This window comes from Leuresthes tenuis, unplaced genomic scaffold, assembly GCF_036924035.1.
Source record: "Leuresthes tenuis unplaced genomic scaffold, fLeuTen1.0.hap1 SCAF_19, whole genome shotgun sequence".
Lineage (NCBI taxonomy): Eukaryota > Metazoa > Chordata > Actinopteri > Atheriniformes > Atherinopsidae > Leuresthes > Leuresthes tenuis.
This window is the reverse complement of record NW_027325373.1, coordinates 11576258-11598848: the sequence shown is the minus strand read 5'-3', so window position 1 is coordinate 11598848 and position 22591 is coordinate 11576258. Positions and strand designations below refer to the sequence as shown.

General features: G+C 37.4%; 2 protein-coding genes across 2 annotated transcripts; one reads left to right on the top strand and one right to left on the bottom strand.

Annotated features, from left to right (window-relative positions):
- Positions 1-3995, top strand: zmat5 (zinc finger, matrin-type 5). The gene is made up of 6 exons (XM_072371894.1): positions 1-152; positions 871-1044; positions 1254-1316; positions 1426-1506; positions 1764-1872; positions 1970-3995. The coding sequence occupies exons 2-6, from the start codon at positions 918-920 to the stop codon at positions 2130-2132; spliced, it is 543 nt and encodes a 180-aa protein (XP_072227995.1). The 5' UTR covers positions 1-152; positions 871-917; the 3' UTR covers positions 2133-3995.
- A 548-nt stretch (positions 3996-4543) lies between these two features.
- Positions 4544-20614, bottom strand: cabp7b (calcium binding protein 7b). Its single transcript, XM_072371893.1, has 5 exons — positions 20015-20614; positions 8850-8993; positions 8658-8770; positions 7878-8025; positions 4544-7736 (listed from the first exon to the last, which is right to left on the bottom strand). Exons 1-5 carry the CDS (start codon positions 20121-20123, stop codon positions 7609-7611), a joined length of 642 nt encoding a protein of 213 aa, XP_072227994.1. The 5' UTR covers positions 20124-20614; the 3' UTR covers positions 4544-7608.
- Between the last annotated feature and the right edge of the window lie 1977 nt (positions 20615-22591).

Genomic DNA, 22591 nt, shown 5'->3' with positions numbered 1-22591 from the left:
ACTTGCTACTTCCGCTCTACAAGTCGCAGCAGCTTGATCCTACGGAGATACCGTACTTTATCGAAGTTAAACGTTTGGTGGTTATATTGTGTGCTGTGTGCGGGATTTGAGTTTCACGAGTATCACAGAGGAGGACTGCCGTTTCGTCAATGGTATTTTGTATTCTTTGCTGCTCAAATGTTCTTAAACTCGTTGAATTAATTCCGACGTTCACTGACAACAAGCATGTTTGCTAGCGGATTTGCTTTGCTTGATAGGACATGGAACTATTTGTGGGAGCATCCAAATGTTCATTTAGATTCGGCTAGTTGTAACTTTTATCTGTGGTATCTTAAGAGTGAAACAGGAACACTATAGTATCATAACATGCTGTTTAGAGGAGGCGGCTGTACCTTATAAACATGCCTCTCTGGTGCAGAAAAGACCTCTGCAAAGGATACGCCTTTCTCACAGCTCCTTCAGCAGAACTCTTTTCTTTTCCAGGTGCATTTTAGGAACTGAGACACTCTTTAAAACGGTACATTGAGATTGTATTTTGGGTAACAGGCAGAGAGGAGACGAAGGAGCACAAAACAGATAAATTAGATGCGAGTTGGATGTATTCAGTGTTCTTCATAGCAGATGATTGCTGGTACCAGTCTTTGCCTTCCATTTAATTGCTTTGTACACTCTTGCTTGACTTTTTGACTTAAATTTGTGTATGTGCATGTTGCTTTTTCCTCTTTGCTTTCTTATGTTCTTATGTTATGTTCTTATTGCTTTCTTGTTTGACAAGGCAAGACTGTAGACCGTTTCCTGCAAAGACTGTTGAGATAACACATGTATCCATTCATGATATGTTGTCTTTGTATCCTGTTTACTGCCTTCCAGGTGCTTAAAAGGTGACGGTTCACTGGTCTGAGCCTATAACCTACAACATGGGGAAAAGATACTATTGTGATTACTGTGATCGGTCCTTTCAGGACAACATGCATAACAGGAAGAAGCATCTGAATGGTGTTCAACATCACAGAGCGAAGAAAGCCTGGTTCGACCAGTTTAGAGGTGAGGCCTTCAGTTTTTCTGAGATATGACAGTGTTTGAACTTAAACCATATTCTGTACTGTTTGTCATGACTTGAAATGTTTTATTGTAAATGGTAATGGAATATGATTAGGTTAATTGGACAGTTAACTTAATTATGAGCTTGTGATTGGCTGTTTATGGCATAATAAAGAACCATTAAGGACTCTCAATCTATTTTCTTTTCACAGACTCTGCAGCTATTCTGTACGATGAGCAATTAAAGAAACCTTGCCGGAAGTTTCTCCAGAAAGGTAACAGAACAGTTGCACCACACACTTATTTTTCTATAATCAAGAAATGGTAGTTTTACATTCTTTTTCCCGTTTGAATTTTTGGTAATTGTGTTTTTTCTTCTTTTAGGAATTTGTGATTTTGGCTCAAACTGCCGGTTTTCTCACATGTCTGAAGAGGAGCAGTTAAACTTGAAGAGGTGGTTGGAAGGTGAGCTGTGACCAGAGGATGGTGCTATTTACTATGTGATGAGCTTTTCAAGTGACTCATCCAAAGCCATATCTGTTTTCAAACACAGAGCATTCACATTCCATAGATATAAAACCAGGAAAAACTCTCTTAAAAAATTTAAAATAAAACAACTGACTAAAAATACATTTTTCTAATAATCAAGCATGTGTCATACAGATAACCATGTAAAGTGCTGTACGGCTAGAAAAGTCAGGGTTTTTCTTTTTTACTCCCAGAGGAAAGACGGCACAAAGAAGACTCTGAAGACCGAATGATGCTGGGGCGAAGTATAGAAGATTGGCTTTCAAAAAGGGAAAAGAAGAAAGCTGCCCTCAGCAGCAAAGGGTGTGTTGTTTTAACATGTGGAGCTACATGGTTAGCATGCTCAATAGTCATTCCTGTTCATTTTAAATTCAATAGTTTTAATAATTCATCTCCACAGGGATCTAAAAAGTAAGGAAGACTGTGTGGAGGTTGAAATCGAAAGTGAGATCCCCCAACAGCTGCTCTCTATTCCTGATCTCCCACCCTCCCTTCTACCTCCACCTCCAGGCGGATGGAGAGTCAGAGTAAACGCTGAACAGTTTGAGAGACAAACACTCTGAGGTGCTCACTAGTGGAAGTGTGACATTAAAGAAGAGAGGAACAACATTTTTTGTTTGTTTGTTTTTTAAACTGGTTTCAGAGTTGTATTTGAAAGTTTGTCTAGTTTCCCAGTTGCAACAGAAATTTGATTTGGCTTTTTTAAAAACGTTTTTCAGTTTGAATAGATAAGAGAAAACTTTTTTATTTTTTAAGCCTAAAAGAAATACTATCGATGGCATAGATATGATTTTATTATTCAAAACAACTGTAATTTTTCATTGTAAGATCTGTCTTATATAAAATCCATATTTAACAAAAACAAGTAGCTGACTTTAAACCTACGTTTCAACACTAAGCTTGACATTAGCAGTGACAGTTCAGGTGTTGCAAACTGTACCTCAGAAGTAAAGTTTTGATGATATTAGGCAACAGTATGTTGTTGATTTTCTGAACCAATCAGCTGTAGCGTGTCCTTGAAGTTAAACTCCTCTAAGGTGTTTGATTTTATGTCACATTGTCCTGGAACAAATGGATGATTGCTGAACAGATGTAAGTCCATCCATCCATCTATCTATCTTCTATACCTGCCTCATCCTGTTCCTAGTCGCAGTAGGGTAGGAGTCTGTCCCAGCTGTCATAGGGTAAGAGGGCACAGTACATCCTCGATAAGTCAGCAGTCCATCACAGAACTAACACAGAGACAAACGAGCATGCCTGATTAAGAGCTGCAGATGGGAATATTTTTTCTATTCTAATTCTGTGCTGCATCACCGAGGGACTCCCTGATATCATGGCTTAATTTAATTTTCAACTTGGCCACAAAAACATCATTTTCTTACAGTTAAGAGAGAGGGCTACTGTTGTGGATTTTCTAATGAAAGTGTGTTCATGCATGTTTCACTTTTATTTGGTTAGCATTATGCGGAATCTCTTGTGTTTGTGTCTGATGATCAGTTTGTTTTTTAGAACCTTGAAGTAGTTGTTATTCTTAGCTCAGGCTGTGCTGTGATTTATCAACAGTTGCAAAGAAAGATTTGGGAATCCTTTTTTTAATCTTCTATATTTTTTTGCACTACTATCACCCAAAACCCCATCACATTTTTACATAAGTCCTTATGATAAAGCAAACCCAATTAACTGAGACAAAAGCGGTATGTCATACCATCTGTTTGTTGCAGATGATGGGCTAACATTACATCTTTGCTTTTATTTGAACTGATATGACCCCTTTCTGCATCAATAGTCTCTTCTCAGCTGAATTCTCATTAAAATTATGACTCCAACTGTCTGATTTTGAGTCAAAGATGTCTTGCATGTTATGGGGATGTAACTATTTTTGCGCAATGCCTTTACAAAGTGCATACAGATTTCTAGCTTGTGGGAAAACCGAGCAACAAAGCAATTAACTTGGACAGACGACGAAGAAGATGACTGATAGCAAAGAATTATCTTCAACTATCAGAAGGTTGAATATGTAAGAGATCCTGTTTTCAAGCCCCCTACTTTTCTTCTCACCTTCTTTCTTCTTCTTAATAGTGTCACCTCTCACTATGAGTATGATAGAGATTGGTTTTGGGTTAGTCTTTTTTTTTTGTAAGCAGAAATAGAAACAGCTTCCTGACTTTAATGCACTCGCTTTATTGGACTACATGCATCTAGACACGACTTACATTAGTGTATAATTGATGCAGTGACCTTTACAGACGTTAAAGAAAACAAAACATTGCAGGATACTGTACAGACATTAAAATCACTGATAATGTCACACAGTTGGATGGTGCAGTTATTACTACCTGGAAGTTTTTTTGGAACTTCTATAAACACCAGAGGAGAGAGAGAGAGAGAGAGACAGATGATTACTGATAAGTTATCTCATTATAAAAATGATAATAATGTTTTGCATCAGACTCATTTTTGCCAAAAGTGTTTCAGTTGTATGGTCGATTTTCACATGTTGCAAATCTTTTCGGAGTTACTTCAGTAGCATGAGAATAATGTTTTTTTTAAATTTTTTTTTTTAACTCCAAATAACCAAGGCACAAAAAAATGAAGACATCCACATTCCAAATAAATTCATAACAACTATTAAGACGAACTCTGTCAACAAAGTGTACATTAATCTGCTCATTAAACATCGTAACATACAGGATAGGACAACATTTGCTAATAAAGTGTCTTCAAGACAAGATTTGGCACAGTGACTTTACATCTACACAAAACCCATATCTTACATAACACATTTGTCGACCACAACATTAAAACCATCAACCTAATATTATTTAGGTCCTCCTCATTCTGCCAAAAGAGCTCTGACCAGTCAGGGTATGGACAGACCATCTGGGAATGTCCTATAGTATATGGAATGGGCAAGTTAGCAAGAGATCCTTTGGGCCTTGTGGGTTGCGGGGTGGGGACTGTGGTTTGGGCTTGGTTCCCACAAATGCCATCAGATCGGTAGCTGGGGAGTTTGGGGGCCCAATGAACACCTCAGAATCTTTAATGTGTGTTTTTGAGCCCCACCTAAGCAGTTCATGCATTGGCTAACCGAGCTGTGTTGTTGGGGAAGGCTGCTGAAGGGGAGTGCTGGTGCCATATGGGGCTCGTTACTGGTCTGCAAAAATGTTTAGGCAAGTAACATCCCAGTGAGTGTGAGGATGCAGCTTTTCCCAGCAAAACAAAGCATTACAATCAGATAAACAGTGTAACTCGTCAGGAGTTTAATGTTGTAGCTGTGTGTGTTCATATAAACCGTTTTTTTTACATAAAATTGCTCGATGAGGCAAAATATCAGTTTTATTGCCAGAGTGATTCTTGTAGTTTCTTTCTTTCCCACTTATGATAGAGCTTTGACAAACTTTAGGTTAAGAAAAAAAAATACAAAGCATTTTGTAAAATTCGTCAGATTCGAGATATATTTGTTCGAGACAGTGTTCTTAAAAACCACCAAACCAATCCGAGAAGTTCATAAAAGTGCATTAATACACATGAAGCTTGTAGCTGAATGTCCAGAAATTACACACATTTTTTTTCTGCTTTTTTTGTTTGTTTTTACAAAACATTATGCTTATATTCATAATAAAATAATATCGATTTAATGTTTCTCTTATCCGAGTAAGAAAATATAACCATGTTATACTTTAAACATTTTTTTGGTGGTCCATGTAAAAACCAAAAACAACATTTTTCATGATATGTTAAATTATTGTTCACAGCATATTGCAAATCACTTTGTATTTTGATATTGTCTGCACATCCACAAAAGACTGACATTCAAATGAAAATGTCAAATACTAAGATCTGTTTTTTTTTGCAATGATCACTTAACAAATTGCATAATTACTTAAAAAAACTGATCTCACCCACAAAAACACACAATTATTTTTTTTTTATGTACATGCAGGTGTGCTGCGTGAACGACTTCTAACTCATTTGCTATAAATATAACAGGTAATACGTAGTTTTGTCTAAACACTACTATATTTGTTCATAGCTGGTAGCTCGGGTCATTCTGCTCTGAAACTGTCTTTTACAGACACTCTTTTTGACTCATTTTTATGTATTATAGATGCACAGATTGGAAATATGCAGCAACATTTTGCATGTATTGCAGGCAGACTGTGAATAAAAAATATGTTTATCTGTTCAGAATCTGGGCTTTTTGCATAAATACCCATGCATATGCTCTTGTCTTATGTTTCTTAGAGGGATTTTAGGATTTCCCTTTGTAATTTAGAGCTCACTGCTTGTTCAGTTTTTCGTAAAAATACATTTGTTTCAGCTGTACATTTCAGCTGACAAAATACCTGTTTGGTTTAGAAAGCAATTTCAAGCTGCTAAGCCAAGAAGACTAATTCTAAGCTTTAAACTATTGTAATCAATTCTGAGTAAACCGTGACATCTTTAGAAAAGGATTGTGGATTTTTATTTTTTTTTGCTGATCGGTTGACAGAAGCACATTGCATGTGGTTCAGGATCACAGCCTCCTGTATTACATCTGTTGAAGAATAATATGACTTTATTGTTTGACCTGCATGTTTGACTTGCAGCATTCATCAGGGTCATTATGAAACATCCTACAACCAGCAATTAAAAAGGACAAGTATGAAACAGAATAATTACAAACCAACCAAGCATCCACATAGATGTATTGACAAATGGACACTTAGAGGGGTGGGTGAGATGGTTAGATGGTTTCAAACCAATTGTTTTCCGAGGTTCAAATAAGGATAACCGCTGCACCCATTTGATATAACATAGATAACTCCTAAAGTCCTCTGAATTTCAATTGTGATTGAATGTGGTTGGTTTGTATATTTTCCATTTCGTACTTGTCCCATTTCAATGCTGGTTTCTGGATGTTTTATGATGGTTCAGATGAAGGCCATAAGCCTTCATGCATCAATCAAATAATTAAGTTCTATAAACACTATAAGTGCTACTGGACTTCTGACTTTTCTCAAGCTTCTCCTGCTCCAAGTGCCTCGGAAGTACAAAGAGTTGTACCAGGAACTCTTTTGGAGAATAACATAATGCCACAAATTATGAAATGAACATTTTTCTGTTTGTGAGTTGCATCTCATGTAAGCAACGAATCAGTGCACCTGACGAGCATCCTCTTTGAGCTGGCTGGATGTGACTTTACAGCCAGTCGACAGCTATAGTGATGGCCTGATAATTTGTGTAAACTTAAAGGTAGAATTATGGCATCACCAATTTCTAAGAGTGTATGTCCAAAACATAAAAGCAAAACATGCACAATTTGTTGAGATATTTAAGCCTGGACCAAAGTGGTAGCCCAAATAACAACCAACTGACCAACAGACGCAACAATTTTATTCTTAGAGCCATGAATCATTCAATTGTGTGCCTTGAATGCCGAGAACTGTATAGTTGAAATTTAGACCAAAGCTGAAGCTTAGCAAATTCTGTCAAACTTTACGCAAACTATGCTTCCGTGAAACTTTTGACACAATGTGAAAGGACACGCATGAGACACAACATGCAGCGCTCCATAACGTTTTAAGCTGATTTGAAATGCACACTATGCAGCCCACTTTTGTATTGCTTTATTACTATCATTGGTGCTTGATTATTTGGTGCATTCCGAATGTCGAGCTTCTCGACAACTACACAGAATGTTTTCAAGCAGCACAGCTATTCTCACAGTATGTGCTGAACACTGAAATGCTGAAATATTAGAGCTACAATTAGCTTTCTGGTCTCGTGCCTTAAGAAAACCTGTTTCTGATATTAATCAGCCCTTGACATGCCATTTCTTTCATTCTCTTTTTGACCATGTATGTCATGATGCGTGGTCACACACAAAGAGCCTATGACATCATTTTGTCCATTAAACCGCAGAGAGCAACTCTGATGCATCCTCATGGGTGTCAGTTGTGAATAAAACCCAGAAATGAAAATGCGTTTTGGTTCAAATTTGTATGTTTTTTTACAGTCTGTCTTTAGATCCCTTTGTCTCCCGCTGGCAACAGTTATTTACTTCATCCCTCTGCGAAGCATTTGATTTGCTGCAATGAGCATGACGCTGATGATGAATGCAATAGCGAAGGCACAAATCAGGCTTTTACGCACACATGTGTGCTTTTCCTGCTGCGTTGGGCTTGCTGTGGAGAGATGTAGAAAAGATTAAAACATTACCTCACTTAAACACGCTTAAACACATCTGAATGGATAAAAATCTTTGAGAACTCTTAACATACTGTCATGAATAGATAAGAATCTTTTGCAAAATCTTTGAAACATACTGTCAATGTCCACATGAGACTCTGGGCTGTTCAGGTGGTTCTCCTCAGTCATGATGATGTTCTCAATGTCTTTCATCGTGAGGTGATCACGGAAAGTGTCATACAGCAGTCTCTTAAGCTCATCCACGGTCAGTTTCTGCATGTCGCACTGGAAACACAGAAAACATTGAGAAAGGTCCAATTAGCAGAGGATAAACCTTTGGCCTCAGCACCCCCAAATGATGCACGTGTGCAGCAGGTCAACAAAGATGAGAGGAGCAGACATAAAGCCTTTTAGTTGTCAGCAACACAAACAGAAACATAATCAACAGAGCCAAGGAACATCACATATTATTCTCTTTCTCCAAAACTATAGAACAGTCACTGAATAAACAAACATGCTGTCAGATCTCGGGTAGTCAATATGCCATTGTTTTACTAAGCTTCAGTGTTTTCTGGTTTATTTTGATTTGCCATCATCAACCATCCACAGGTGACTCACTCTGTCACAATCAAATTATAGGTCTATGGCTGTATGCTAAATGGTAATTGATGTGCTTTGCCCATTCTTAAATAAAATAAAGAAACAAGATAATCTTTATGAGTGAAATAAGACATTAGAGTCATTATTTTGATGACAGAGGTAAGGCAAGGAATAAAGACTGTACTGTGTAAACAAAATGTGAAGTACAAAGTAATGACTGTAGAGGTTTAGTTTGATTAAGCTATTTGAAAATGAGGATGTTGTCTAATTAATTACATGGAATCACTGTTGTTCACCTGACTAATCGTGATATCTACCTTCCAAAACACAGAATCAAAGTCTGCTCCGTGGAACTTATCAGGCATTCCAGCAGCAGAGAGTTTAGGACCAAGCAATGTGACAAATTCTTCAAAGCCAACCTGGCCATCACCTGATGAAACAGACAGAAATACAAACATTATTTACAGCTCATGAACTGGAATTTATGAAGCTGAGCGGGTGAGACATACCATCCATGTCAAGTCTTTGGATAATGACCTCCAGCTCCACCTCATTGGGCATGTAGCCTAGTGAACGCATGGCCATCCCTAACTCCTGCTTCGAGATAAAGCCGTTCCCATCTCTGTCAAATACTTTGAAAGCCTCGCGAATCTCTGTGGAGAGGAAAGACGCACGGAACAAGCACATCGCGTTATCACTTATACTTTATACACTTATACTGTTAGAAGACCGACTCAGTCAAACATGTTGATGTGAAATTTGAGAGTACAGACAATTTATATGAATAGGCTTAAAGCAGCTTATGGAAATGTTTGTAGAGAATTTCAAGCAATTACTCTTGGTCATAGCTTAAAATTTATAATCTCTCTCTCCTTAAATGGTTATGTTCTGAGAAATAAAAGGCATAGAATCTGAATCTAAAATGTTAGTTAAGTTAGTAAGAGTAGTAAGAGTGCACTTCGTAGCTTGTTTTTCATGTGCCATAGTCTTTCATTACAAGGTAACATGGTGGTTTATTTTGAGTAAATCCCACTTACACCATGATGCTCCTGTAAATGCTCCCCAGTACAAATGGCACCCAACAAATGTACTCTACGCTTCGGCTTCAGTTACATACGACTGCAAGAAATTTTACGGCTTTAATGCGAGAAAAAAAAGGTTTTGATGGTGACAGAGATCAGAGATAAAGAAAAATCCTATTTTAGTTAATAAATTTGTTGATAATAAAGAAAATGTGGAAAACCACAGCTTTGCAAAATACGATAGAACGATAGAATCTGAATTTAAACCATAAAGTTCAATCATCATGTAATTTAATGCTGAAATAAGATTAATGTTTGAAGAACAGTGGATCACTTTTGTTCTGAGCAGCAGAGCAGGTTGATCATTTCAGCACAACAGATTGTAGTTGCAAGTTTGATCATCATGGACTCAATTTTACAGATTGGAGTTTAATGTTTCATAACTATTGATAGTTAGAGTTTTTTGTGTAGGTACGCACTCAGTACAAATTGCACATCTGTGCCAATAAAGTGGCATTTTCCTGAGTTGAAGCGATAGATTATTTTGATAGATTTTCTTTTCTTTTTGTTTCATGCACACAAAGTAACCAACCCTCATGGGTTTACAAGACAATTCCATATTGTTACGAAATTGCAAGTGATTTTACAGCTTTGTTTGTAGATAGGCTTTGCAACTAGAACAAACTCCTTTTCTGAGGCACAAGTTTTTCAGTATCTCTATATAAACTACTCTCTTCTGATTCAAGTTGTAGTCTTATCTTATTCTTTTTACTTTACAAATCAATCAGTTGCGTGCTCATAGGTGGCTGTATTGCTTATTAAAGATATTAGGTGTCTAGCTGTGATCCTTTGTTCCTTTGTTAATATTTATGACAAGATGCACCTTCGGAGTCGGTACTTCTTATTATGGCCATAGCACAATTGGTTGTAAGAGACATCAGTGAGTGGTGTGTCCAATTAAGTGCAAATTTTGGTAAATAATCCACAGAGGTTACCACTGAGCTCCTATCTTCATTCTGCGTCACAGTATTCTGTTTGAAGTGTTAAATAAGGGCAGTTGTGCATCAAAAGCAGGAACATCAAGTTCTTTTTTATGTAAAATCTCAAACATACAAGAAGATTCAAAGAGTGCCGAGTGGTCGTCATAAGAAACAAGACAAAAATTAAATGACATCACCTATATATCAGTATATAGAAAATAAATAATCAGTGAGTTGATATGCTAGCAATGAACAGATACATGACTGCAGGAATTGACAGAATAAAGTAATCCCCTTGACCAATCTGAAAGCAATGTAAGCTCAGTCATTATATGTTATCACACATCAACATAAATTCAAATATTCACACATATATCTTATCGGTTATATTGTTTTACTTGACTATTGCTACTAAAGCATACCTCAGTTTGGTTATAAAAGGTGCTTCTGTTCGAGCACACTAATTTGCATCCAGGTATGCGACACAGTTTTCATGCAAGCTCACAAGTGGACAAATACTGGCTATTTATCTTGTGTACATGCAGGTTATAAGTGATATATTGAAGATTGTGGTAGTCTATAATCATACAGTTAAAAAAAATTACAAGGGGAGAGTAAATTGAGGTCCTTCTGGTCAGGTGACACGGTTTTTACCATACCCTGACACATGAGACACAACATATTTGTCTAAATTACAGCAAGCGGTGTTACTTGAGATTCGTTATCTTCCCCCGGCACCATCCTCGATTCAGTGTCGCAACCTCTGGTGCCAGTAAGAAATAATGAATTCACTGAGACAGCTGAGTGGGGGCTGGACTACTGATAGCTTTTCTTGTGAGGAAGAACAATCTACAAAGAAGCCACTGAAGCATTTAAAAAAGACACAAGCTTGTGTTTGCAATGCTGAAAAATGAGAATCTATTTGGTTTTACACTCTTGAAAAAGATTAAATGTAAGATCAATGTGACTTTCAACATACTGAAATATTTCACTATGTTATCTTGCTGACATCTAAGTTTCACAGAAAACATCATCTTGGCCCATATTTCCAAGTTATTTTTTGTAGAATGTTGTGGCAGACACTGGAACAATATAATTAAATGTATTTCATAAAACTAACGCATTGCCATGGAGATACACATATAAGTACACACAAAAGAATTTAACATGAAGGATTAGCAAACTGGTAAAAAATTGATTTTTTTCAATGTGCTAAAAACATTCAAAACACTCAGCTTTGACTGTCCTTGATCAGAAAATCTAGGTAACCTTTTATTACTGTGAGTGTGCAAGTGCTTTAAAGCCAAGGCCAGGTCAATTGTACTGCATGTAATCACTGAATTTTAATAAGAAAAATTGCATCAGCGTGTGCTCTCGTACATCAAGAAATAAAGGTCTAGATGACTAAACGTTTTACTTCTACTACTGCACTGGCAGATAAGAAAAATATGATTTCAGCTAAACATGACTAAGCCAATTAGCAATAATAATTAAACTAACTTACTGTTTTTATTACAATTGAATGTAAATATTGTCTGTGACTAAAGCACTGTGGCAAATTGGCCATAGAGCAAAGGGTTGGCTATTGTCATTAAAGTATGTGCATCTTATACAAAATACATTCTTCTTCAAAAGACTATAAACTGCTCATATTGATCATAATGAAGAGAAACTAACAAACTTTACAATCTTTATTCTATCTGCCTTTTTTTTGGTTACATTTGGTTACATGGCTTGATTCTAAACTTCACCTGTAAGGACGTAAGAGATGTACTTTATATAATTTGTGAAGGCTTCAGTAAAAGTGTCTCAAACAGAGAAAAGTACTTTTTGCCATCCTAGAACACTCTGACCTTTTTGTCAACTAAATGAAAACATAATGACCAATGAATACTGACCTTTCTGACTATCTGACAGACTAATACATGCTGGATGTTGGTGCAGCTAAAAGCATCCATCTAAATGGTCCATGTCTAAGGCTTATGGGAAGGTGCACACTGCTGTCTACAGACAATGTGCCTGTGTTACTAACAGGGGCAGAAAAGCTACCAAAGCTCCTTTGCCTAAATGGGGGAAATCAACAATCCTGAGTTCTGAGCTGGATGGAGAGGATAACATGTCCTATGGACAAAGGTGACACTGTTGTGTTAATATGATGTAGTTTCATCATCGTTTCATCGTTTTATTTCACAAAATGCAGTTCAATGCGTTGTATTACTTATGATGATAATAGCTGCTGGTTGTTCTTGGTGAACCTTTTTTCTGTGAAAAAGTTATCACATTTTAGCCAGCCACCCCTCCATTATCCACTCCAGCGCTCTTTTTCGACCGAGTATCACATTTAAGTGCTTTGAGCAGAGTGAGCCCATCAATCCTTAGCTGCAGACAAGCAGGCTAGTTTTACAACAAAGCTATCCCAAAAGAAAGAAGCTAAGAGAGGTCAAATGTGGCACATTCAGGCAAAGCTAGAAGTGACTCCAAAACAAACAAACAGCATTATCCTTGAAGAGAGGCATCTGCTGCCACAGAGAGCATCCTATTTTCAGTTCAGTTCAGTTATTTTCCCGTCCCAGATGGGAAACTTCATTTTCAGACCGGTCCTCGAAAAGAAAACGTTACATCAATCAACAATAAAAAGTCCACTCATATCCAACATCAAACAGCAGACAAAACAATAGACGACTTTCCCATACTGGGATTGTCCAGTTCACTGGAAAAAAAACCCTCCTAACCTTCATTAACGATCATGACACTGAGCAATACGATAATAGATTTAATACAGCAGGAGGTAGATGAAGGAGTCTCTTTGCTCCACAGGAACCAAACAGAGGAGAATGAAAGCAGGCAGTATTCAGCATTAAAAGTTACTGCATGTAGAAGCCTCCGCTCTTCAGACACCACAAAATTAAACTTCATATATCAAATTCGGAATGATTTCAAGGACCAAATCCAGTTTATGTGAATCTAAACCGAATCTATTGTTTTTATTTGTCCGGTCACATTCATCACAGGAATATCATTTTATTGGAGAAGAAGACTCATGTCTTCCTGCTGAATGTACCCTGTTTGGATTAAACAGGTTCCTTGGTGTCAGGCTATGAAGTAGCCAGTTCCTTAGACGAAAGGAATGTAAATTAAAGCATTCCATCTGTCTTTTTTTTTTTTTATTGAAAAAGCCTTTAAATAGGTACCTTATCCTGGAATCACCAGATTTCATTTCCAAAGATGATAAGACAGAGATAAAGTTATATGTCTTAATTGATATGCCTGACTTAAAAGCAACAAATATACACATTTGACTTTGTTCCAAAAATGAAACAAATTGTTTTCTTATGAAAGGGCTGCCTTCTGAAGATTCGTTATAAGAAATTCAGGAAATTCAGCTGGAGGTGAATCAGACTCTTACCACGTCATCAGTAACAGCCTGATGACACCAGTGACATCCTCCTTTTTTTAAAAGAAAGAGAAAAAAAACATATGAATCATGCTGAATATTGAGTATAACTGAGAAAACTCTATTTGTGCCCCTACAGCAGGCCAAAAATATAGATAATAAATGATATAAGGAGTAATCCAATTGGTATGTTTTGAATTTGTAATTAAATGACAAATCAACTTGTAAACTACAGACTTGGTGCTATTATCCAACATTCTGACAAAGACAGATTGAATAAATTATTTAATACTTTCTTTAAACACACCTTAAAAAAACTGCGCTATTACTGCAAAAAGGAGGTGTTAAAAATCCACTGAGTTTACATCTATTTTTTACAGGTTTACCATCCTTGTGTAAATTTGCCAAACAAATTATCGATCGAATGATCAATTATGAGATGAGGCATGATATGCTATCACTGATGGTCCCACAACAAAGCACGCCCGTTATGTTAAGATCATAAATATCTTTATCATAACTGAGTTTCACTTCACATCTAAATCTTTTGTGTCTACAGACTTATTGTGTATTTGTTTATGCAAGCAACATAGATACAGTCAGAGGGTAGGAAGAGGATGTGCCACAAGCCCTGCAGCTAATAACAACACCTGCTGCTGTCAGAAAGTATTTAAAATCAATACCTGCTGCGCTTCGCTGGCAGAGTTGAAATCATGTTTACAATTCACATGTATGTCACATGTTCCTTTAGGGAGATTATTCAGTGGACTTTTTCTCTTTTTTTAGATGGCGAGACAGGCAGTACATTTGATTTTTTTAGTTGGTGTTCAGTTTTTCTCTCCTATGTGCCGTTTTGCTATGTTTAGCTGTTTTGGAGAGCTGACATCCTTCAACAGGCTTCTCAGGATTTTAATGATAAGATATCAGCGGGGTAGAGTTTGAAATAGACATAAATAATACACACGCTGCTCTGTTGAGAATATGACATCTCCTCAGGTGAGATTGCTACGCCGCCGTTGTGATATGAACACTTAAATGTACTCGGTGTAGCTATAAGTTGATGGACAACTTGAGCTGAAGCTGTTCTCCCATCTCAGGAACAATGCAGGGTAACACTGATTGAACTTGTTTTTTTTTGTTCTACAGCCAGTCAAGTTTTACTTGAGGTGACGTTTGCTTTATAGGTGTGTTTCCAACTAATTATGAAGATGAAAATTAAATTCAGCTGTTGTTGAGGGAAAATGAATATCTCTGCAGTAATGATCTCACATGTGTCGTTGACTACAGAAAAAGCAACTTTAGAAAAGTCAGAGCAAAGATGTTGCACTGAATTTGATGTCCTCTGTTTTGGAAGCTTGTTATTGTCGGCTGAACTGATTTACACATACTGATGTGAAAAACAAATTTACCACAAATGAAGCCAGCTGGACGGGAATGAGAGGAGCCACATGCACATTTTCTTGTGCACACAATAACACTCACATACAGTATTTCTGTTTACTTCTAATTTTGCTGCACTGCTTTTGCAAGCAGAAAAGAACAGCTTTGCATACAAAGTGGAAGATGGTCTACACTCCACTACAGTGCGTTATGTCAGGGGGATTCTCCTGCTGGCTGTGAACTATAAATATTGTTCATGTCCTCTATCAGCAATGCACCAAGGAGTGATACAAGCTCACTGAGACCTCTAATAGTATAAATGCCAGGAAGTCATGACTGCTCAGCCATTAAACGAGGGTCTTATCTATGTCACCACATGTGTGGTTACAGTGTTTGCCCATTTCATGCACATTATGGCCTGTGTTTAAGTGATTTTAATACTGTAATAAGATTCTTTTTAATCAAGTGACATTTGATAAAGAAGGGGCTTGCATAAAGTGAGATATTCAATTCACAGTTCAGCTTCTGACATGAACTTTTGTGTTCAAACATATAAAGTACAGAACATTCCTCTGTATTACATTTAACAGTGTAAATAATCACAAAGGATTTGTTAGAGATGGCTCACCTGAAAGCCCATGTTGTATAATGCACTGTATATCACCACGTGATCTTACAGGTTGTATAACGCTTCAGAGTCTAATCATTCAGTAAAAAGGAGAAATTTCACTGTGTGTTAGTCTAAGTGTCATAAGTATATTCAGTTATCCCAGCAGGTCATACGTAACAAACAGAACTTGGCTCTAGACCTTGCTTCTAATATAGTGCTCATTAAATGGGGAGACACTTGGCACAAAACGATGCTCTCTGTCACCAAACAGAGTTTATACTGCTGCATGAGAGAAATACATCAGCGAGAAAGACATGATACATATGCATATATAGTGATAATTGTTATTCTAGTGACATAAACAGCCTGAGAGTTTTAAGAGGTTCATAACCTCTGATTAATGAATAGCCTCGTCGTTGCACATACAGGAAGAGGGCCAAAACACACAGTGCTTAAGATTTTAAAAGAATGTGTCGTTCCAAATTAAAACGATCAGGTTTTATGGGATAAATTCATAGAGCTCAAATATGTAAATGTTCGCACAGAGAGCTACAATCCCCTTTAAAGTACTATTGGTTGATATACACATCAGGGTTTATGACAAGAGCACAAGGGCAAAGTAAAAGGGCAGGGAGCCTATACTGCCGACCCGGCCCACCTCGGCAACCATCTGCTCGAAAAACATTACCTGGAAATTGCAGATCCATTAAGAGCTGTAAGAATTTCATCAGCCTCCCTTAATATTAGCACAGACCATGTCCTCTCTAACCAGTGTATTGCAGGAATTTGTAACCCTCACTGTTGTCCCTGTACCTAATGCATTTGTTATGTTTCATACTGAGAAAATGTCAGTTTGAATATAACAAAAAAACCCAGGTGGCAAGCTTATGAAGATTACAAGTAATGTTGTCATATAACACCGTAATTATCATCTATGATTTATTCATCATAATCATGCAAATCTAATTAAGCATAAAAGAGACAATAAATAAAACTGTGCCATTAGCCTAGTTTCAATAAGTAATGTATCCCAATTATCACCTGTCATCCAACTTTTTTGTTTTCTTCTTCAAACTTTTTGATGATCGCTACTTAAACTGCATATACACACATCATAAGAAATCAGGTCACTGAGGGACGTCTCAGTGTTATATGAGAAAACTGACTCGTGAGATTTGTTTTCCAATTAAAATACTGATATTTGTCAGTTCAAATAAGTCTAAATCTCGGCACCATTTAAGAAAATGCGACTCTGGGAACTGTGACACTGGATTTATCTTCAACATTAAGGCCTGTGGTGCCTTGAGAAATCATTATTCTTTTAATCTCTGCCCTGTTTAATTTTTCTTTTGTTATTTTCAGAGATGCCCCTTTGGTTAAAAAAAGGACACTATCTGTTATGAAAAGGGACTTAAGACTACTCTGCAAAATGTGGAAAAAGACCAGTTGTATTTGCAAATAGTTACTTAGTCTATGTGTTTTTTTTTTTGCCATTTTGAAGTTTGGATCATTATACACAGAATGTAAGTTGAATAGTTCTTAATTTTTTGTGTCACGTTGAAAGTCTGTCGACATTTTTTGTATGGGTGGCTTAATTGTTTGTATGATTCTAACTCATAAGAATTTCCAGATACAATATTTGCTGTGTCATTATTTGAGGAAAATAAATAGGGGAAATAAGTCACAGGTAGACTGATTAAGGCATGACCCACCTTACTCTACCTGTGATTTGCCTAAACCTAACCAACCAATCCAATGAAAGCAAAATGTAACCAGTTAGAAGTAGAAAAGGATGGGTGGTGCCTTCACCACGACTGCACCTCTTTTCTGACTGTGATGCACACGATAATTTAAAAGTCATTGTGCTCAATGCTGACTAAGAAATAGGTGGACATTCTCTGAATACTACCTGTATATGCCCTGCACCCCAAAACTGGTTAAGCTATTTAACAGATTCAAAACTGTCATTTTCCAATCTGAAAGAGTGGGAATTCAGTTTTGTGTGTGGAGAAGCTTACTTCCAATTAGTAAGCAAAGTAGAGATACAATTTTAATAGATTATCATTGTATTATTGATATCATTATTGTTATTTCTATTGCTACATCTTTGGACTGCTGCAAGGTGATAATGCTGTGGACTGCATCTCTTTTTTCATGTTAGAAACAACAGAACTATGCCTAAAGGTGTCACATTGCTTCAGCTTGTAGACACTGATTTGTGGGAGTTGTAAAGGAATAATATTTTCCAAAAATCATAGTGTGTAACTTAATGAAGGTTTACTGTTACATAGCAAAATTCACAACAAGTTAATTTCCAGTTGAAGCTGAAACTCACCTATGTAATGTATTTATCTGAGGCAGTTTGTTTCAAACAGTGTCCATTGTGCAACATATCTCTTTGCACGGGATGCAAGGTCCCTCTGTCCTTGTACCGTGTTTGTCAGTAAGTGTTTCAGCATGTCTCTGCAACAATGTCACCTAAAGAAATTCCTGCTGATTTAATTGCACAGCTTCATTGTCTCTGTATACAGTACACATTTACCATTAGAAAAATCTGATTTAATTCATATAATTGGTGTAAGATGAGTCGATGAAGAAATGTTATAATGATTGAGTTAAAGAAAGAAATCATTTCAAAGCCACAGTAAATAGGAGGATTTAGGTGAAAAACAGTCTAAGGACATGTAAAACATGATATTATATAGTTTACTAGTATGAGTTGAGCAATAGGGGACCCTGTAATAGTCAAAGATTTTGTCGATCAAACAATATCTATAGGCTGATTTTCAGATCTTTATGAAAAACAGGGCAGTTTCATTAAGAATCACTGGACTGCAACACTGTTTGCATACTGACAACATTCATTTAGACAGGGCTGCTGCATTGTGTGCTAAGGTGGCACAGGAGTAGCGTAAAGGGCAAGTGGGAGTTTGCAGATTCACGTCCTCATACTGACCGAGGATCTCTAAATGGAGGATGTTCAATTGAAACACTCTTACTTCCCTCATCAACTATGAGCAAAGTGCTCCTTAACACACTTTACCTGCCAGTGAAGTGATAAAAAGAAGACAACTGTTTGCTCTGAGGCGGGAGGTCATGTAAACGTAGTGGTGTATTACGTGCTCAGTGAATTTTGCCTTTTTGCCTTTTATTATGCTTTGAATAATGATTCTCAATTACCCGTAAAGCTGTATCATCACTGAAGGCACAGCTTCTCTTGCAATGCACAATGGTCTTGCAAATATTACTGTTGTTCTAAATCTGGCTTTTTCATAGTCAACCATCTAATTAAATTTGTGTAATCAGTGCTGATAGTGGATTTTCAATGTCAAATGAGTGGCTCAAAGCAAGGGCAGGCAGCCACTTGTGTTACTGGCCAAGCTACAGAAAGAGGATTCGCAGAAAAAGCTTTGTGATACCAAATCTTATCAGGTAAATCTCTTTGTTGTAGTCCTCCTGGCTTTGCTCCCATCACTGCCTGTTATGCTTTCTCATTGTGAGGACAATTTGCTGAAACAAACCTCAATTCTTAACATCCAAGCACCAGAGGTACAAATGCAGTTCCTGCCAATGCGGTAGTATTAGGTGGTCTTAAAAGTATGACATTGCTGGCTGTTTCTAGTCCCTGACAAAATTATGCACAACTAAGATAGGATGAGACCATGTAAAACTCAAGATGAGTCAATCTTCCATCCCACTGAGCTACCACACATTTACTAGTAGGTGTTAACTACGACTTAGAAATTTGCCGTTTATTACAAGACATTGTTTGTTCAAATTTTAAGCAAGTATCTCCCTGATTCATGAGCCATTTTTCTCTGACTTATAGTCAGGTCAGTTGCTGTAAAGTCTCACAGGTACAGGTGTCTATTGACAAGTAAAGCGTTTGTTGCAACTACAAGAGGATGCCTGTGAAATTTTGATTGATGCACGTAGTTCAACTATATTTGACAGATGAGATTTATAGGTGAATCCTGTCCATCACAGGAGGAAATCGGATACAAGTAGCCATTAAATCTGTTGCCTCTCAGGGCATCCACCTTGTCAATAAGAACAATCGAAATATGTGGGATATCTTAACTCTGAATATCTCCTCTCTGAACCTTTTACAACCCTGACAGTTTAGTGCAGTCAGACGTGTGGAAAGGAAAAGAAGCGCACGGCGACAGGAGCTCTCCAGGGTGCTGCTTTCCTGCTGAACCTCGCATGCATTTAAGTGGAACAACTGTTAACGTTTCAACAACAGGTTGTAACTATCTTACCTACAAACCAAGCAAACAAAGCTCACCTTCCACCTCGTCCTCAGGTAGGCTAACAGGGGTCCGGTAGGAGAGTACATCTGGAATAGTGCAAAGTCCCTTGTACATGAACCTGGTGGTCACAGCACGCACTGGCATTTCTGCGAGGGAAAAGCAGCAACTGTGTCGCGATCTTCATATAGCCTCGCTCTCCGGAGTTTTCCCTTTCTTTCTTTTTCTTTTTCTTTTTGGCTAATGTCCTCGATATTTTAGAGAAAAATATCAAGCAGGTGAATAAGGGAAAGTTCACCACCCGTCACGTTTTTGATACCTTCGATAATGATGAAAATGAGAGTGAAATCTTGCACTGGGCGTGTTGAATGAAGACGCAGACGGTAAATTCCCTTTGGTTTCAGTGCATAGACTGTAGAAGCCCACTGTAAGCAGTACATGAAACAAACAGCTCACGCAATATGATAAAAACGACATGTAAAACTTTTACTTAGTAGTAGCCTGTTGAGCAGGGCTCCGTGTCTGCATTTTTTTTTTGCCCATTGATAGTGTCCACTCAAATATGAAGCTCAATTAAAAATCCAATCAAATAAATCGATAAACGGATTGATTTGCGATTATTGTATAGCTCCTGCATTCAATCGCTGAAATGGTAAAAAAAAACGGAAGACAAAAGGTGTTTCAAAGATCATTTCGGTATTGATTTTAGTGATTCCTATAACGCGTCTCGTTCACTCAAACAGTCTATTCCTGACCGAGTCCGCCTCACTTTTCTTTTCCCGTTTCGGCATTTTCGTAAAAGACAAACGTAAAGCAAAATCGATGATACACTAGGCTTCTGCAAAGCAATAGCAGCCAGCTGATCCTGTCCTGTGAACGAGATAGGAATGAGATGCTGTCACATTTTGTTTTCTTTTTTCCTAGAGAACAGTTTCAAGGGAATCCTGGGTGACCCCCACTCATCTGATACAGACACGCTGAATGAGGCAGAGATCCTCTCTCTCGTTTAGTCCTCACAAAACAGCTCTCTCTCTCACACACACACACCCGCTCACCCTGAAACACACGCACACACACGCGCACACATACATACCAGTGTGCACTCTGTCGCCTCCTCTCTAGCCTGGCCTGTATTACAGAGTCTGTGACCGTTCCCAAACTACCCACCTATAATAAAATGATGTTCTCCTTTTTTCCCCCACACTTCACCAGTTTGTACATTAAAATAGCATAAAGGAATCTGCGTGTTTAACTTGTAAAAAAAAAAAAAAGGTCACAATGTCGTGCAACAGGTGAATTCTTTGTCCATTACTTCACTTACATTTCCAATGAGCTCCAATAATACGGTTGGAATATAGCCATAACAAGGTGTGATAAATAATATTAGAGCCTCGAGTGAAATGGCAACTCATTTCCGGCACTGGATAAACAGTTTATAATCCGCCGGGTGTTAAAATTGAGAATACGGTCAGACTCATTGGCATCGCTGATTTGTAACTGCATAATTTGATAAAACATCATCAGAAACAATTGCAAACGACCATTTTTTGGTCTTAATTCTTTATGGCAAAATTTTCCATTCATTAACAAAGCCATCTCATACCAGAAACAGATAGTAGTTTCAACCACTGTATGCATTTCAGCACCTTTAACTTTGCAATGATCCTTTTTTGCAGAGCTCTCTTTGAAGGTTTTCAGTGAGAATTGGGTCAGGACAAAGACAATCCATATTTTCCTTGTCAACCATTCTTCTGTGCTGTTGGATGTATTCTTTTGATCATTGTCTTGCTGAAAGACACCAAATCTTTGCCTCAGACCTAGTTTTCTGACACTGGTTAACCCATTTTCCTCTAAATGCCTTGGTAATCTTCAATTTCCTCCTTCCTTTGGTACTTTCTGTGCTTCCAGTAGTGGCAGTAAAGCAGCTCTACAGCATGTTTGATAGGATGGGTGTTCTTCTCTTTTTATGTCTCACTTAACCACTTAACTTTAGATAAAGTAACACATCTGTATTCCCAAACACCTCTAATTGATCTTTTACATGTCCTTAGACAATCACCCTATTAACACTGTGGCTTGTGTGTAAGGATTTTTTGCAAACATCACCCCTAACCTTCAGTGGCTTTCTTTCAGTAATGTTTGTCCTCATTGGCCTTTCCCCGTGGAGCATCTTAATTTATTGTGCTGTGTTTTGTACGGGCTGAAATACAATTCCAGATCATTCCAGTCAGCCTGAAGGCATTCATGTCTTTTTTCCACAATCTGCAACAACCTACCCAGACTCCTCTTATTGCGTTTATTTTTAGTGCCTCATCCTATAAGCATTGAAACAGCTGTAAACGGTTAAAATACCCTAAAACATTATAAAGTGCTGAATCTGAGATTTCAAGGTATTTAGCCATCTTTAGCCATCTTTAGCTATCTTTTGCTTTGAACCTTTGGAAATATTATATTTTTGATAACATTATGTCTGATGTTCACAAGCAGACCTTTTGAATTTACCAATTTGAGAATGAACATGGAAACAATAGTCAAAACTTGTAAAACCAGTAAAAACATCATTCATTGATTAGCTCGAGTCATATGGACAGTTTGATAAAACTTTGAACAACAAA